Source organism: Takifugu rubripes, chromosome 17 (assembly GCF_901000725.2).
Source record: "Takifugu rubripes chromosome 17, fTakRub1.2, whole genome shotgun sequence".
Lineage (NCBI taxonomy): Eukaryota > Metazoa > Chordata > Actinopteri > Tetraodontiformes > Tetraodontidae > Takifugu > Takifugu rubripes.
In genome coordinates, this window is record NC_042301.1 from 115319 (window position 1) to 133287 (window position 17969).

The 17969-nt window shown below is 49.8% G+C and overlaps 1 protein-coding gene across 2 annotated transcripts; it reads left to right on the forward strand.

The window, feature by feature from the left end:
• The first annotated feature begins 996 nt into the window (after positions 1–996).
• On the forward strand, positions 997–15318 carry clockb (clock circadian regulator b). Of its 2 annotated transcripts, none has more exons than XM_029850225.1 (23): positions 997–1681; positions 4704–4877; positions 5109–5197; positions 6130–6189; positions 6344–6492; positions 6816–6907; positions 7025–7114; positions 7201–7321; positions 7512–7625; positions 7735–7853; positions 7966–8048; positions 8557–8663; positions 8746–8893; positions 8975–9050; positions 9749–9893; positions 10056–10159; positions 10293–10490; positions 10926–11084; positions 11334–11381; positions 11471–11664; positions 11762–11891; positions 13856–13993; positions 14198–15318. In XM_029850225.1, exons 3-23 carry the CDS (start codon positions 5181–5183, stop codon positions 14417–14419), a joined length of 2514 nt encoding a protein of 837 aa, XP_029706085.1. In that variant the 5' UTR covers positions 997–1681; positions 4704–4877; positions 5109–5180; the 3' UTR covers positions 14420–15318. The 2 variants fall into 2 exon arrangements, with proteins under 2 accessions (XP_029706085.1, XP_011615812.2); XM_011617510.2 differs by having other exon boundaries at positions 1000–1681; positions 13859–13993.
• The last annotated feature ends 2651 nt before the right edge of the window (positions 15319–17969 follow it).

Sequence of the window (17969 nt, forward strand, 5' to 3'; positions counted from 1 at the left end):
GTTTTTGTGGGTGTTCACTTGAGAGCCTCTTTGCCTCTGAAATGGAAAGATGCTCACACTGGCAGGAAGCAGGGAGGCAAGGAAAGATACAGGCCTTGGATCTCATGAATAACAAAGTAGATATTTCTACTTCCTTAACATTGCTGTGTACGTTGAAAATCCTTTTTATATAAAGGTCAAACTCACGAAGTACAGCTTTTCTGTTAAAAGGAGACTTGGATGAATGTGTTTAAAAATACAGTTAAAAATACAGAAAATACAGTTGTGATTCAGTTTGCACAGTGTGGAAAGGTTTAAATGAACAATAAATATTTAAATGGGTAAATTTGATAGGCATAAATAGCATATAAAGCTGTTAGAGTTATACGTAGAGGAGTATTTAATAAACGATTATGACAAGGTTAATATAGTTATACAGTAGGAATGACTTTATGTTGACATAAAGAGTGAAAAAAGATTTCCAAAAAGATCTCCACCAAAAATGTGGGGATGAATTATGGCATCACAGCAGAAGGGGAAGAAAAAAGTGACAGAAGACAGAGAGTCCACGTGCACGACGTGCAAAACCCTGAATAAAGCAGCCGTTGGAGGGCGACCTTGAATTAAATAACAAGTATATGCAGAAAGTATCAGGATGAGCTGATAACAGGATGGTAACCCTGATAATAGATGGAAATAATCATATGCAGCAGAAATAAATACACCTCTAAATATATATACTTTGTTTTGGAAGCACTGATTGCAAATATATGCTTCAGAAAGAATAACTTTATTAGTTTCTATTTTTTTCCAAACAAAACCAATTCAGTCCAGACATTCACCATCTGTGTAAATGTTTACTTTCTTTATTACAATGTCATTATACACTTTATACATTATACATACATATACATTATTTTTTATATTGTATACATATACATTATTTATACATACACTTATATTTGCATAGACCTATAAGCAGTATGGAATATTTTAATTGTACTACCTTTATGCCTTTATTGTTGTGTCCTTTTTAAAGCCATAATTAAGTTCATTTAAAAAAATCGTTATAATTAGCGCTATTTAATACTTGGAGAAATAAGAATGAAGCACTCAATCACGCAAGAATCATCTGACATGCATATATGAAATAAATATGAATTCAGGGGAACCTCGCTCAGCTATAAGGTGGGACGTCACAGTGCGTAGAAATTCTGATTGGGTCTCCATGAGAGGGGAAAACCCCGCATCGGATCGGGCCATCCCCGCCTCGGCGTGACCCTCTGGGACACCGTTCAGCATCACATGTGCGCTCCAGCCCCGATGCAACACTTGTTTTAGCCGTGACATCTCTAAAATGTGACAACTCCCCTCGAACCATCCCCCAAACGCGTCACCGTGCGGGGCAAATGCGCGCTTTCCCCCCGCGTTCGTGACCATCACATGCGGGTGAGGCTGACGGCGCGGCCGTCGCGCTGGAAGAGCCCCGGAAAACACGCACGGAAAACACGCATCCGTGTCATTTCCTTCGCTGCGTGATCCTGCTGCTACCGGTGCGCGCTCCCGCCTCCAGCGCGCATGCGCGTACGCTGCACCGCCAAGTAGGCCTCCTGTTTTTCTCCCCGAGCCTCCCGGCCCCCACCGCCTCGATGCAACGCTCAAGTAAGCAAAACACGGAGGTTGGCGTCGCTAATGCGGAGAGGTAAGGCTGTTTCGGGGCGCCCCCCGACGCGGAGCGCCCGGATTCTTCCGAAAACCGCGCGGTCGTCGCGGCGGGCAAACGCGCTGGTTGTGTGTTCGCGTGCGGAAGCGGCCGGACTGCAGAGGAGGGTTCGGGACCGTTTCCGCACGCTTGAGGGAGAGCAAGGCCCAGTGACCCACATTCGGAGCAGCTTGTCTGTGCGTATGAGTGGGCGAGCGTGTGCGCGTCTCCTTGTCAGTGCGTGTGTATATACGTGTGCGAGTACATACATCTGCCGCGAAAAGGCTCCCTCCGTGGCTGCTTTCGGACGGTTCCCTGCACCGACAGGGACGCGTTTACCCGGGATGTTCCGGTTCGGCGTTCTGCCTGCGTTTGAGGAGCGACGCTCATATTTGGGGATTATTTGGGCTTCGGTGTCAGCGCTTGCGTGACAGCTCGGGGCTCGGCGCCAGCTCCCATTGTGGACGCCGCCGCTCCTCTTTCTGCGCCCCCGACGTGAGCTGCCTCACCTGCCGTAAGTGTCGCTGGAGCCCGGCGGATCGCCCGGAGGTCCGCGCTCACGGAGCAAGCGAGCTGAGTTAGCCTGCTAGCTAGCATCAGGGGCTGCTGCCTTCGGGTTGTATAACGCACACCTGTGGCACTAAATGTTCCATTAACCGGCTCTGTGTGACAGCTATTGTCTGCTCCAGAGGAGCCGCGGTGCGGGGCTCCACCGGCCGCTCTGCCCGTGTCACCGCTTCGTCCCGGGGCTTCATCGCTCGGTGGAGCCGCTCGGGCTAATGAGGATTCACTTACTGGCCATTAGCGTAGTAACATGAGCCGGGATTCCACAGCAGAGCGCCATACGATGTTGAGAAGTTGGGTGCACGTCGCCCCGCACGTTCTCTGGAACATACAGGCTCCACACAACCAGCGAGACATCGGGTCGAAGCCCACTTTCCCCGCAACTTTGTGTGCCCGTTTGTGTGTTTGTGACCCAAGTCTCCACAGTGTCGCACGGTTCTGTTGGTTATTTCCCCTGACAGGCCCCCAAACGATGGGGCGTTCAATAACTGTCCAGGAGATCCAGGAGATCCAGTCCTGATGTTTAATAACTGTCCAGGAGATCCAGGAGATCCAGTCCTGATGTTTAAGAACTGTCCAGGAGATCCAGTCCTGACATGTAATAACTGTCCAGGAGATCCAGTCCTGATGTTTAGTAACTGTCCAGGAGATCCAGTCCTGATGTTTAGTAACTGTCCAGGAGATCCAGGAGATCCAGTCCTGATGTTTAATAACTGTCCAGGAGATCCAGTCCTGATGTTTAGTAACTGTCCAGGAGATCCAGGAGATCCAGTCCTGATGTTTAATAACTGTCCAGGAGATCCAGGAGATCCAGTCCTGATGTTTAATAACTGTCCAGGAGATCCAGGAGATCCAGTCCTGATGTTTAGTAACTGTCCAGGAGATCCAGTCCTGACATGTAATAACTGTCCAGGAGATCCAGTCCTGATGTTTAGTAACTGTCCAGGAGATCCAGGAGATCCAGTCCTGATGTTTAGTAACTGTCCAGGTATCCAGTCCTGTAATAACTGTCCAGGAGATCCAGTCCTGATGTTTATAACTGTCCAGGAGATCCAGGAGATCCAGTCCTGATGTTTAGTAACTGTCCAGGAGATCCAGTCCTGATGTTTAATAACTGTCCAGGAGATCCAGTCCTGACATGTAATAACTGTCCAGGAGATCCAGGAGATCCAGTCCTGATGTTTAGTAACTGTCCAGGAGATCCAGTCCTGACATGTAATAACTGTCCAGGAGATCCAGTCCTGATGTTTAATAACTGTCCAGGAGATCCAGTCCTGATATTTAATAACTGTCCAGGAGATCCAGGAGATCCAGTCCTGACATGTAATAACTGTCCAGGAGATCCAGTCCTGATGTTTAGTAACTGTCCAGGAGATCCAGTCCTGATGTTTAATAACTGTCCAGGAGATCCAGTCCTGACATGTAATAACTGTCCAGGAGATCCAGTCCTGATGTTTAGTAACTGTCCAGGAGATCCAGGAGATCCAGTCCTGATGTAATAACTGTCCAGGAGATCCAGTCCTGATGTTTAATAACTGTCCAGGAGATCCAGTCCTGATGTTTTAGTAAACTGTCCCAGGAGATCCAGTCCTGACATGTAATTAACTGTCCAGGAGATCCAGTCCTGATGTTTAATAACTGTCCAGGAGATCCAGTCCTGATGTTTAGTAACTGTCCAGGAGATCCAGGAGATCCAGTCCTGATGTTTAATAACTGTCCAGGAAATCCAGGAGATCCAGTCCTGATGTTTAATAACTGTCCAGGAGATCCAGTCCTGACATGTAATAACTGTCCAGGAGATCTTGTCCTGATGTTTAATAACTGTCCAGGAGATCCAGTCCTGATATTTAATAACTGTCCAGGAGATCCAGGAGATCCAGTCCTGACATGTAATAACTGTCCAGGAGATCCAGTCCTGACATGTAATAACTGTCCAGGAGATCCAGGAGATCCAGTCCTGACATGTAATAACTGTCCAGGAGACCCAGCACTATTTTGTTGCAGTGTCTTATTGATCACAACCCTTTGGATGCATTTCCACCCCACCCACAGAGTGTGTGTGTGTGTGTGTGTGTGTGTGTGTGTGATTCAGGTTCTGGTGTTTCATGGGGGCGGTGGCTCAGTCTGGGGGGGGGGGGGGGGGGGGGGGGGGGGCCAAGGGTTCTCGGTGGTAGGGGGAGGGCACCTCATCCTGGGGTGTGCCCACATGGGCGCCGCCCCCGTGAGTAATAGCACTGTTGCTAGCGCGGCCCAACGCGTCTGGCGTTGCTTCCGAATGTCTGAGACCAGGGCACCTTCAGTAGCACTGCCCAGGTACCCTTGAGCAAGGTACCGAACCCCCGAATGCCCTGGGTGCCTGTGTGGGGCAGCCTGCTGTCTGTCCATGTGCTTCAGTGTTCAAAGGCTGTGTAATAACCTGATCACGCCCGGGGGGTCACTCACCTGGTTTCTCCTGCAGGGTTGCTTGACCACCATGGGGGCTTCTCCCTGACTCCTGCTGCCTGGGCACTTTTCCTGAACCCAATGTCCTCTCCTACGGTTGAGACCACAGCGTCATCTTTGACCCCGAACCCTTTCTACGACCCCTGGGAACAACCCAAGTCAGCTGACCGCGTGCGCAAGCTGCTTTAGGGTGAGAATCCAGAGCGAATGCACGGCGAATGCACGGCGAATGCACGGCGAATGCACGGCGAATGCACGGCGAATGCACGGCGAATGCACGGCGGCGTGTTTTCTTTAGTTACATCTGTGATTATAGCGCTAAAATTTGCTTCATCATTGAGATGAATTTTAAAAAATAAAGGGTTGCTTATTTTTGGTTGCATCCCGGTTTTCCAGTCTTCCCATTCCTTCTGCTTCACAGGCGGTCTTCCAAATGCCTCCCTCACGACTAAAGAGCCAACCACCGCGACCAGAGCCCTGATCAGCAGCCGCCATGACATCCAGCATCAGGTACCGCCCGTGTTAGCGTGAGGGTTGTGGTTTCGTGGGCACTGTTTTGGGTTGGTAGACAGCATATAGCAACACATAACTACAGGAATATCGTCTTCCTGGTGCCACCGACCTTAATGTTGAACAGTCGGCGGTGGCGGGAAATTCATATTTAAGGTTGTCAACCAGCTAATGGCAACAACAACACAACAACTACTGAGTTGACACTACCCTGACCTGTTGTCACCTGAGCCAGTTTTAGTGTGTGTGTGTGCGTGTGTGTGTGTGTGTGTGTGTGTGTGTGTGTGTGTGTGTGTGTGAGCTTTGCTTTCATTAGTTTCTGTGGAATGTGTGTAGTATTGCATGCGTCAGTTGTTACGTTTGCACGTTTCCTAGAATAAAGTCTTCAGAAAGATTAACAATTTATTGAACTATTATTTTAATTCATTTAGGAAAAATGAAAGATCCTAAAAAGTAGTAAGGCGTAAAGAAATAAGACAAAAAGTTTCCAGCTTTTAAAAGGATCAAAGGAGTAAAGTTTGGCTGCAAGTATTTAAATTAAGTATTAGTGTTGAGTGCAAATGTAGGTTAGTCACGCCTCGTTACAGCCATAAGCTCACCCAGCGTCTCGTGCACCCGGCGTCTCGTGCACCCGGCGTCTCTCGTGCACCCGGCGTCTCGTGCACCCGGCGTCTCGTGCACCCGGCGTCTCTCGTGCACCCGGCGTCTCGTGCACCCAGCGTCTCGTGCACCCAGCGTCTCTCGTGCACCCGGCGTCTCGTGCACCCGGCGTCTCGTGCACCCGGCGTCTCGTGCACCCGGCGTCTCTCGTGCACCCAGCGTCTCTCGTGCACCCGGCGTCTCGTGCACGTGCTTTCTTGCATCCTCCCATTAACGTATGAGCTCTGTAAACATGACACACACACACTGAGTGTATGTTTCCTCCCCTTTAGGGACGATTGTAGCATCTTTGATGGATTAATGGAAGAAGATGAAAAGGACAAAGCCAAACGGTGGGCTGTGTTTTAGTCTTTAGTCTTAGCATGGCAGGCTAATGCTAACTATTCCTACTGCAGAGGCCGACACTGTTATTGAATCTTAATGTTTAAGATGCATCTGAAGCACTTCTCAGTCCGGCCCAAGGTTTTACCCTATTTTTGATCACAGCGTGTCCCGCAACAAGTCTGAGAAGAAACGGAGAGACCAGTTCAATGTCCTCATCAAGGAGCTCGGCACGATGTTGCCAGGCAACACCAGGAAAATGGACAAGTCCACCATACTGCAGAAAAGCATTGACTTCCTGTGTAAACATAAAGGTCAGAGCTTTGTTGCGTGCTCGCTCTACCTTCTTTTCTCTTCTTCCTCAGCTTCTTTCTCTCCTGTCTGTATTTATTGACTGTGCAGTTTACGTAGACTCTGCGCTCTTATCAGCGCATGTGATAATTAACTGCCAGCTGCAACTGTACGGCCTGACTGGCCTATCTGGAGTGGGTTTAACAGCTTTGTTTTCACTCCGTGCCATCCCATGTTTTTCTATCATGCTGTCCTATATATGCGTTTAGAGCGTCAGGCCCCTCCAGCGTGTCCTTTTGTCTTGACCTTGAATTTTCCCCATTTGTTTCGTGGTTCCTTCCATCAGAGATTGCTGCTCAGTCGGAGTCCAGTGAGATCCGGCAGGACTGGAAACCTCCATTTCTGAGCAATGAGGAGTTCACCCAGCTAATGCTGGAGGTCGGTGATCTTGGTCAACGTTGATTCTTATTGATTAACAACGACTTTCAGCTTCAGTTCATGGATGCTCCGTTACATGTGCAGCGTGTCATGGGTTGTCTTGTTTTGTGTCGTTAGGCTCTGGATGGATTCTTTATAGCAATAATGACGGATGGGAACATCCTCTATGTGTCCGAGAGCATCACGTCTCTGCTCGAGCACCTGCCGGTGGGTCTCGCTGAGCTGCGTCTACGTCCCTGCTCATGCTGTTGGACCAAACTCACCTGGGCTGTGTGTTTCTGTGTGTTCCTCAGACTGATTTGGTGGACCAGAATCTATTAAACTTCTTGCCAATCGGGGAACACTCTGATGTGTACAAGGCTCTGTCCACACACCCCAGTGACCCAGAGAGCCTTAACACTGATTTCATGAAGAGTAAGTTGCTTATTTCCGGATCATAAAGCAGTGCTGTGCTGTAATATTGCCTCTTTAGGCGAATCGTCGTTATCTGTTCCACGTATCATTCTGTGCTTTACATTTATCGGTTGGTCTGGAAATGATCACGTTAGCCTTCTGACCAGTGAGGAGCCACTGCTGGAACGATGTTTCTTTTTCTTGTCTCCAGCTAAGAACCACATGGAGTTCTGCTGCCATATGCTGCGCGGGGCCATCGACCCCAAAGAATCACCTGTCTATGAATATGTTAGATTCATTGGCAACTTCAAGTCACTCAATAATGGTACGGCACTCAAATTACACCGCAAGTGTTCAGCAGCGCCGCGTCATGTGACGAGGATGGGCCATGGTTAACGGAACAATAATCATAATTCCACTCTGTCGTTGTTTAGTTCCAAACATAACGAGGAATGGTTTAGCAGGGGTGTTGCAGCGCTCTCTACAACCTGCGTTTGATGACCAAGTGTGCTTCGTCGCCACGGTGCGGCTCGCCAAGCCTCAGTTTATTAAGGTATCATGACGTCTGCACACACGTGCAAACAGAACAGTGTGAAAATGTAGATTTGTTGGTATTTCATATGCAGCAGGTTCTCTTATTTCCTGTTTCTTGTGTTAACTTGTAGGAAATGTGCACAGTAGAGGAACCTAATGAAGAATTCACCTCCAGACACAGCCTGGAGTGGAAGTTTCTTTTCCTCGACCACCGGTAAGCTCCCCCCCCCGCCCATCCCCGCCCACCCCTGATCACCCCCGCCCACCCCCGCCCACCCCTGATCACCCCTGATCACCCCCCCACCCCTGATCACCCCTGATCACCCCTGCCCACCCCTGCCCCCCCCGCCCATCCCTGCCCCCCCCCCGCCCACCCCTGATCACCCCCCCCACCCCTGATCACCCCTGCCCACCCCTGCCCCCCCCCCGCCCATCCCTGCCCACCCCTGATCACCCCTGATCACCCCTGATCACCCCCCCACCCCTGATCACCCCTGCCCCCCCCCCGCCCATCCCTGCCCACCCCTGATCACCCCTGATCACCCCTGATCACCCCCCCACCCCTGCCAGGGCCTGGACAGGCTGCTGAAAGCCTCACTTCAACCAGTCATCATTGTTTTCTCTGTTATTTTAAAGGGATTAATAATGAATTATAGTGGAATATTTCAGTGGGAATGTGTATTTTCACACTTACACTTCCTGGTTGTTTGCTAACATTCCAGAGCTCCACCAATCATAGGCTACTTACCTTTCGAGGTCCTGGGAACATCAGGGTATGACTATTACCATGTGGACGACCTAGAGACGCTGGCAAAGTGTCACGAACACTGTAAGTACTCAACACTGCTCTTTTTAGGCACCTTGCTCGTGCTTCTAACCATCTCTGCTCTGGTGTCACGTTCTCCTGTCAGTGATGCAGTATGGAAAAGGGAAGTCTTGTTACTACCGCTTCTTGACCAAAGGTCAACAGTGGATCTGGCTTCAAACGCACTACTACATAACCTACCACCAGTGGAACTCGCGACCCGAGTTTATCGTCTGTACACACACGGTGGTCAGGTACTGCAGCACAGTACAGCGCAGAGCAGCCTGATGGTGGTGCATGGTTCAATGAAACTAAACAGCTTGTTTTTAATGCAGCTATGCAGAAGTGAGGGCAGAACAGCGCAGAGAGTTGGGCATCGAGGAGGCCAACCCAGACATTTCTGCAGATAAAGTGAGTACCCAGCTTAAAATCAGTGCTGTTAATAAAACTCATCATGCTGGTTGTTTTTGTTGTGTAGGCTGTTAATTGTAATTGGATATGAACCTATTCTGGATCTTATACTCTTTTATAGCTCTTATCTTACAGCCATGATCACTCATTAACCTCAATCAGGGAAGCAAGTCATGAAAAGGATCCCAGTTCGTTGTACACAACCCTAACCCTAAATCATGGTTTATAACAGCCTGTTATTACCTGTGACCATCCCTTCAGTGTGTAATACGCTCAAGATGGTAAATTTATCCTGTGAAATTGTTGCTTTTCATAACATCCAGTTGATTTAGCATCATTAATATCAGTGTTAGAAAGCATAAGCCTAAAATATGTTGAAATATCTATATGTTGCAGATATAAACACATAAATCAGTCTTGTCTTGGTTGGTTAACGGGACATTAACACATTTCACATCTTGTATTGAAACACAACACGCCCTCTTAAATCTGAGCCTGCGCTTTTCTTGAACCAACATGTGGGGTTTGAGTTCAAAGGTCAAGTTCAACTTGATAATATTTAGTGTAAATAAAGCAGATGACTATGAAAAGCCATTTTAGAACAGGAACTCTCTTTATTGCCCTTTTATATTCCGTCTAGTTGACTAATACGCACACTCCCTGACCAAGTCAAATGCTTCTGTCCTCTGGGTCCACAGAGCCAGGACTCTGGTTCAGAGTCCCAGCTAAATACATCTAGCCTCAAAGAGGCTCTGGAGAGATTTGACCACAGCCGGACGCCCTCCACTTCCTCAAGGAGTTCCCGTAAATCCTCTTCCCATGTCTCTGACAACACTTGCACTTGTAAGGGAGCACTCACTCACTCACACACACACACACACACACTCACACACACACACACACACACACACTCTCACACACACACACACACACAGCACTGTCTGAATGATGCTAACTGTGACACAAGCTCACATGCATGACACGTCCATGGTGGTCTGTCCCTAGCAACAGCTTCCAAGCTACATATGGACACAGCCACACCTCCTCGACAGTCGCTGGCCTCCACCATGGAGATGACGCCCCAGCGCCGCTCCTCCATCAGCAGCCAGGTGACATGTGCTTGCCTAAAACTCCCCAGATTCAGGGGCTCTGGTTCTTTATACAGTTTCCATTTGTATCCATCACAATGTAAAAACTCAGTGCAGTTCAGCTGTTTTACTTCACTTTAATTGTTTTCTCTAGTCTATGAGCTCTCAGACTACAAACCAGAGTGTGACTCCGGGTATGATGGCGCAGCAGCAGCAGCAGCAGCAGCAGCAGCAGCAGCAACAACAGCAGCAGCAGCAGCAGCAGCAACAACAGCAGCAGCAACAGCAGCAACAACAACAACAACAACAACAACAACAGCAGCAGCAGCAGCAGCTTCAGCCAAATGTACAGGTGAGAATGTCTGGCGTCTGTCTGTGCACACACTCTGATTCCACAGTAGTGATCCACAGACAACGGCTCCAGCTGAATCTTCTCGATACTGATTTAGTGGAGGGTAAATGAAGGATAAGTGACAGTCCACAAGGTGAGCAGAGAAAGTTTGTGGGTGCTGTGCAGAGTGTTGTGGTCACACTGCAGCCTGTCCCGCTGCTGTGACCTTCACATGTACAGAGCACTACATCCCCTACATGAGTGGCCTGTGCAATGTAAGCAGCTTGGATGGTTTCAGGTTGGTCAGCCTGATTTTGAGGGCTTTAAACAAATAAATGTAGACATAACATCTAAATATTGACCATGTTTATTTTCAAATTTGTGGCCAAACCCATTGAACCGACTGCCATTGTGACCAGTACTGCTGACCTACTCTTGCTTCCTCTCCCCCCTCAGCCAGTAATGGAGTTCTCAGCACAGGTAAATGCAATGCAACATCTAAAGGAGCAACTGGAGCAGAGGACCAGGATGATCCAGGCCAACATCCAGAGGCAGCAGGAAGAGTTGAGGCACATTCAAGAGCAGCTGCAGCGAGTCCAGGGACAAGGAATCCAGGTGTGGTGGGAAATGTACCGCAATGGCTCCAACGAGTCTGCATTTTCATACAGCACAGACGTTAAATCACCTGTGATTCAGGTGTGATTCAGGTGTGATTCTGTTCCACAAGCTGCGATTACAGTACCTAAATATGTTGTAGCCCATATTAGGAAACCAGTTACAGTCAGTTGTTCTCATCTGCTCCTTAAATATGGAGACATTTAAACTGCAAACACGTCCTGATACGGAATGTTTCCGTCCTGGCAGATGTTGCTACAACAGCAAAGTGGTGCGACAAACGTGCAGCTCCCACAGGTGAGCACAAGCATCCTTTTGCCCAGAGTTTCAACCTGCCAACTCTTTTCCCTGAACAGCTAATCATCTTCCAACGTTTCCTTCTGCAGCCGCAGCGTCAGACGCAGCCGCCACAGCAGGCTCAGCCACAGACGCAGGCTCCTGTCTCGGCTCCCCTCTACAACACTATGATGATTTCTCAGCCAGGACAGCCCAACGTGCTGCAGATCAGCACCACTCTGCCACAGAACAATGCACAACAAGGCACCGCCGTGGCCACGTTCACACAGGACCGGCAGATCCGGTGAGTGTGCCCAGAAGTAGGAGTAGCACATTTTTCACTGAGGTTGAGTTTTTAACTTGTTTATTCCTTCCTGGCTGTTTATTTCCACTGTCTCCAGGTTTCCAGCAGGTCAGCAGCTAGTGACCAAGCTTGTGACAGCTCCCATGGCCTGTGGAGCCGTCATGGTGCCTACATCCATGTTCATGGGGCAAGTGGTCACTGCCTACAACCCCTTTAGTGGTCAACAGGTCCGTACAGAGTTCTGTTTGCTGCTAGTGTTGTTTTAATACCATATTTTCTGGACTATATGTCGCTCCAGAGTCGCATGAGCCAAATTATGCATAGTAAAGAAGAAAAATAGATATATAAGCCGCATTTTGGGGGAAAATTTATTTGATAAAATCCGAGACCAAGAACATACATTTCATCTTGAAAGGCCATTAGCATGGATTAGCAATAGGGTTACGGTATGCTAACGTAACAAATTCAGCTACATGACCCACAACGAACTGAGTACGTGTCTGCTTTGTTAAAGTAACATATTAACAGTTATTCAGATAACTATAGCATAAAGAACATCCGAGCAAGTTTACCAAACAATCAAGTCTAACTCCATAGACGAAGCAGCGCTTCTTCTTCTGCGTCACTAAAGGAACTCGTTCCTCAGTACACACACCTAGAGCGCCCTCTGGTGGCCGTCAGTGCACGCGCCTAGAGCGCCCTCTGGTGGTCATCAGGCACACACGCCTAGCGCGCCCTCTGGTGGTTGTAAGTGCACACGCCTATAGCGCCCTCTGGTGGTCATCAGGTACACACGCCTAGAGCGCCCTCTGGTGGTCATCAGGTACACACGCCTAGAGCGCCCTCTGGTGGTTGTAAGTGCACACGCCTAGAGCGCCCTCTGGTGGTCATCAGGTACACACGCCTAGAGCGCCCTCTGGTGGCCGTCAGTGCACGCGCCTAGAGCGCCCTCTGGTGGTCATCAGGCACACACGCCTAGACCGCCCTCTGGTGGTCATCAGGTACACACGCCTAGAGCGCCCTCTGGTGGTCATCAGGCACACACGCCTAGAGCGCCCTCTGGTGGCCGTCAGTGCACGCGCCTAGAGCGCCCTCTGGTGGTCATCAGGTACACACGCCTAGAGCGCCCTCTGGTGGTCCTCAGGTACACACGCCTAGAGCGCCCTCTGGTGGTCGTCAGTGCACGCGCCTAGAGCGCCCTCCTGTGGCTGTTAGTGTGAAAATAACGAAGACGTGAAATTCTGTAATAATGTATTTATTTAAGTCGCTGGTACTGACGCTTGATTAACACGCCATTGTAAAAATTGGTTTCAGTTAGATTTTGGTTGAATCCATTTTGTGTTAAAACAATGTGCTTCAGTTTCAGATTAAAGCTCTTTAGAGTTCTGAGTGAAACACAGAATGTGGCCGAGTTGCGCTGTCTTAGCTAAACAGCTTTTTATATCTTTGATTCGTCCTCTTAACTTTGTTTCATTGCGCCTGGATCCAACTGAGGTGATAAATTGGAATTACCTGGAGTGTCGCTGCACCGGCTACAGCCAAACTTGAGGTTTCTCCTCCAGAGGAGACAAGAATTTCACCAATGAGACGTTTCAGCAGAGAAAGCGTTAATAGTTGTAGTTGCCTCCATCTAACCCGACACGTTGTTGGTCACGGTCGCTTGTTTAGGTTTAATTATAGTGCACATCCAAAAATATCAGCTTTTTAGGTGACACTGTTTCCCAGAGCTGCAGCTCTCTGCTGCCACCGCGTGGCCACAAGGTGGCAAGGTGGTTCACTTCAACCAAATCCACAATAGTAAACTTAATTAACCTTAACTAGGTCACTGTTGAAAGAAAATGTCACCAGTTTTCCATCTTTTTTTTATAAAAATATGATCATCATAATGTTTTTATTTTGAAAATAATTTAATTGTGACGTTGGTATTTAATTGTTCCAAAAAAATGGAAAGAAGATCAGGAATTGATCATGTTTGCCTCATTGAGCAAAGTTTAAATCTGGACGCGTGCTTGACAAAACTATTGTTGCAGTTTTAAATTTGTCTTTAGGTTGATTTCCTTAAAATAAGGCAGAAAGCCTCGTTCCTTGTGTCTTGTGTCTTGTATCTTGTGTCTTGTATCTTGTGTCTTGTGTCTTGTGTCTTGTGTCTGACCCGTGCCTCTGCTGTCCTCTGACTCCCGCCTGGGTTCAGCAGGGTGGACAGACCCAGACTCTGACTCTGCAAGCAGCCCAACCTCCTCCGGGTCAACCTGACGGCCAGACCCAGACGGCTGTGGTGGCTCAGAGTGGCCAGCCGGGGCAGCAGGGGCAGCAGGGGCAGTTTCTCCAGGTATGGTGGTGAGGCCGACCAGAGGACGCCAACACAAGCCTTTATTACACAAGCCTTTATTACACAAGCCTTTATTACACAAGCCTTTATTACACAAGCCTTTATTACACAAGCCTTTATTACACAAGCCTTTATTACACAAGCCTTTATTACACAAGCCTTTATTACACAAGCCTTTATTACATGTCCTCCCTTGTCTGTCAGGGAACTCGGCTTCTCCACGGTAACCAGTCCACCCAGCTGATTCTCCAGACTGCTTTTCCACTCCAACAACAGGGCGCCTTTGCCCAGGCAACGCACCAACCGCCGCCGCCGCCGCCGCCTCACCACCAGCGGCACCAGCAGCAGCTCAAACCTCAGCCCCAGAAACAGCAAAAAGCGCCTTCGTCTCACAGGACCGACAGCATCAGCAGCCAGCCGCAGTGAGGCGGCACCGCCGGGGAAGGTCCTCGCCGTGGCTGCTGGCTAAAGATCTCCCCGAGGATTGTTACACGCTGTTCCTCCTCCAGAAAGATGGAAGTGTGGGAGCGTGCACGGACCTCCCTGAGGACTGTCCTCATGGCAACAGGATGGATTCATTAGTGTGCTTCTGCTCACCAAAGGAAGAGGTGTGTGGGAGCTGTAGTCTGCCTGGATACCCACCCAGTAACCATGGTAACGACGGACTGTTTTGGAAAGGTGTGTCAACGGGAATCGACTGTATAAATTTACTGTATGATTTTAAACCCCCCAACAAACCTGTAAATATCCAACATAGCCTAACAGGAAACAAATGTAGTATTTTATATGATTGCATGGAACGAATAACTGTAAGCTTTTATTAGTGGCTTTTAAAAAATGGATTTTTACTTTATTCAAGAGTTTTCAGGTCTTTCCCCGTTTTCTTAAAAAGAAACTCCAAAATGAGGCTTTAAATTTCCGTTTCAACCTCTTGACATCGGTTGGGTTTGGGTGTTTTTGTGTGTGTGTGGGTCTCAGAGACAAAAAAAGGACCTTTTTCATTTTGTAACGACACATTATGTTTGGCTAAAACCATCCAGTTCCACTTCAGCCGCAGCATCAGGATCTCTCTGGAGGGGGGGCGGCTTTGGTGGCTCCAAGTGCCAAGAACAGCAGCTGTCTTCTTCCTCTCCTCAGAGACGTACACATATATATATATTTTCCAACCAGATATTACCCGTACTAAAGTTACCCATGTGTATATATTAGGGATTTTATTTTTGAAGCGTCAGAGACCTTATACGTAACAGTTTATCCTCAACCCCCAGAACTTAAGCACTTGATGTGGTCGTGTACAGTAAATCACTGTTGTTGGACTCCTGTAACCTGTGGTGTGGTTTAATGAGAGGCTGTTTATGGCAATACAATCCTGTGTGTGTGTGTGTGTGTGTGTGTGTGTGTGTGTGTGTGTGTGTGTGTCGTGAGTGTGTGTCGTGTGTGTCGCCCTGTGTGTCGTGTGTGTGTCGTGAGTGTGTGGCCCTGTGTGTCGTGTGTGTGTCGCCCTGTGTGTCGTGTGTGTGTGTGGCCCCGTGTGTGTCGTGTGTGTGGCCCCGTGTGTGTCGTGTGTGTGGCCCTGTGTGTCGTGTGTGTGTGTGGCCCCGTGTGTCGTGTGTGTGTGTCGCCCTGTGTATTGCCCTGTGTGTGTCGTGTGTGTGGCCCTGTGTGTGTCGTGTGTGTGTCGTGTGTGTGTGTGGCCCCGTGTGTGTCGTGTGTGTGGCCCTGTGTGTCGTGTGTGTGTGTGGCCCCGTGTGTCGTGTGTGTGTGTCGCCCTGTGTATTGCCCTGTGTGTGGCCCTGTGTGTGTCGTGTGTGTGTCGTGTGTGTGGCCCCGTGTGTGTCGTGTGTGTGTCGTGTGTGTGGCCCCGTGTGTGTCGTGTGTGTGTCGTGTGTGTGGCCCCGTGTGTCGCACAATAACTGACTTAGTAAAGGCTCCATGTGTCCGGGTGGTACTCGTATTCTCAGGAATGTGGTCGAGTTCGGTGCTTCTGCCTCAGTCTGAAGTCAGACCCGGAGAGTTCCCCGTGGCGCCGCGGGGGTCACGGTGACGTCATTTCTCACCCAGAAGTCCCAGCGTTTAGCTCCTCCCCCAGATTTGAGGGGCGTGGCTCTCCTCACGTGGTCGTACGGGTCGTCGGTGTCTCTTCCTTCTCTCTGTCTCCGGACACTTTGGTGCCGTTCGGTTCCTCATGTCTCAGTTCTCAAACAGCAGTTGAAACCAGGGTCGTGCCCCCCAGGGTTGTGCCCTCAGGGTCGTGCCCCCCAGGGTCGTGCCCCCAGGGTCGTGCCCCCAGGGTCGTGCCCCCAGGGTCGTGCCCCTCAGGGTCGTGCCCCCCAGGGTCGTGCCCCCAGGGTCGTGCCCCTCAGGGTCGTGCCCCCAGGGTCGTGCCCCCAGGGTCGTGTAAGCCATATCAACAGAGAAGCCTCGGCTTTAGACGGGTGGAAGGCGGCGGCGGGCCGGATGTGTGGTTGCGTCCCAGCGTAGTCGTGTGTGTGTGTGTGTGTGTGTGTGTGTGTGTGCGAGCGAGTGTGTGTGACTCCTCTTCGCCGTCCTTCTGGTATCACCGGGGTTCACCATCGTTCCCCTGGAGGTGGCCAATCAGTTCTTGCTTTGCAGTATAAAGGAATTATAGGATTCAAGCTTCTTCCTCCTCACACGGTCCGTGTGTGTGACAGCTCCACTTGAATACGTGCGTGTGCGTGCGTGTGTGTGTGCGTGTGCATGCTAGCTGTCACTGTTGCCCGTTCTTGTTCCTATAGAAGCAGAACACGTGACTGAAGGGCGACGACGCTGACGGGCCGTTACTGGATGAAGGGTTTCCAGTTGGGGTCGAGTCCCTCTCGCCCAGGTCTTCCTCTGTCCCTCAGGGTTGAGACGGGCGATAGTTTAGGTCCCCGAGATGCCGCCCAAAGAATGTAAAGGTGTTTCTGAGACAGACGGATGTTGTAGCCCCCCCCCCCCCCCCCCCCCCCCCCCGGCGTGATGAAGGTTCTCTGAGGTGTCACTGCCAGATGTAATTCAAGAAGGAAGCAATCTTATTTCCCGGGTTTGGGCCGCACACCCTCGTTTTCTGTTCTGAATCACGTGGTCTGGACCCAGCGAGGGTTTAGGTTTGGACCCCGTCACTTTTCCACTGCACCGGTTGGTTTGATGCTCGTTTCCAGTGGTGAACTGTGCACACGCGCAGCGACGCCCCGTGTCAGTGTGCACCAGTGCTATGCTAACCTGTACGGTATGTACAGTGTGTATCTCCCACCTCTCTCCAGCTGTGCTCCTTATACCCCAAAGTCAAATGTTATAATCGATATTTTGAAGCAAAGTGTTTGCTATTCCTATAACCTCCCTCTTCCTAATTGGTCAGTTTGAGAATAAAAGCAGTTTCAACTATCACCGTGCACGTTTGTGTGTCCGTCTTTGGGTTTTTCCAGGTTTTTAACCGTTCCTCTGCTCCTCCGACTCTTCTGTCACTGTTACGATGAAAAGGTACGTGCACGCCGACGTGCACGTGACAGGCGAGGCGGTAAAACTGACTCGCGGTTTACAGCCGACAGAAAAAGTGACCAGTTCTGTTCAGTGTTTGCATCACAAACACACTTTATTATCACAATTCAGCCTAAACACACACACACACAGCAGCTCGTGGTGCGAGGTGTGTGTGTGTGTGTGTGTGTGTGGGGGGGGGGGGGGCGTCTAAAGGCACGTTTCTAAAGTATTTACACTGCACACAAGTCTGACACATCCCACTGAAGCTCACAACTGCTGCGAAACACGCGGCCACGTTGACGGAGCAGCGCCGGAGGAACTCAAGTATTTCTGGCTTTTGTGTCCAAGACGGAATCAGAAACCAGCATTTTGTGATGAATCTGCACAGCAGCACCGCAGCACAGCAGCACCGCAGCAGCAGCAGCAGCAGCAGCGCAGCAGCAGCAGCACCGCAGCAGCACCGCAGCACCGCAGCAGCAGCAGCGCAGCAGCAGCA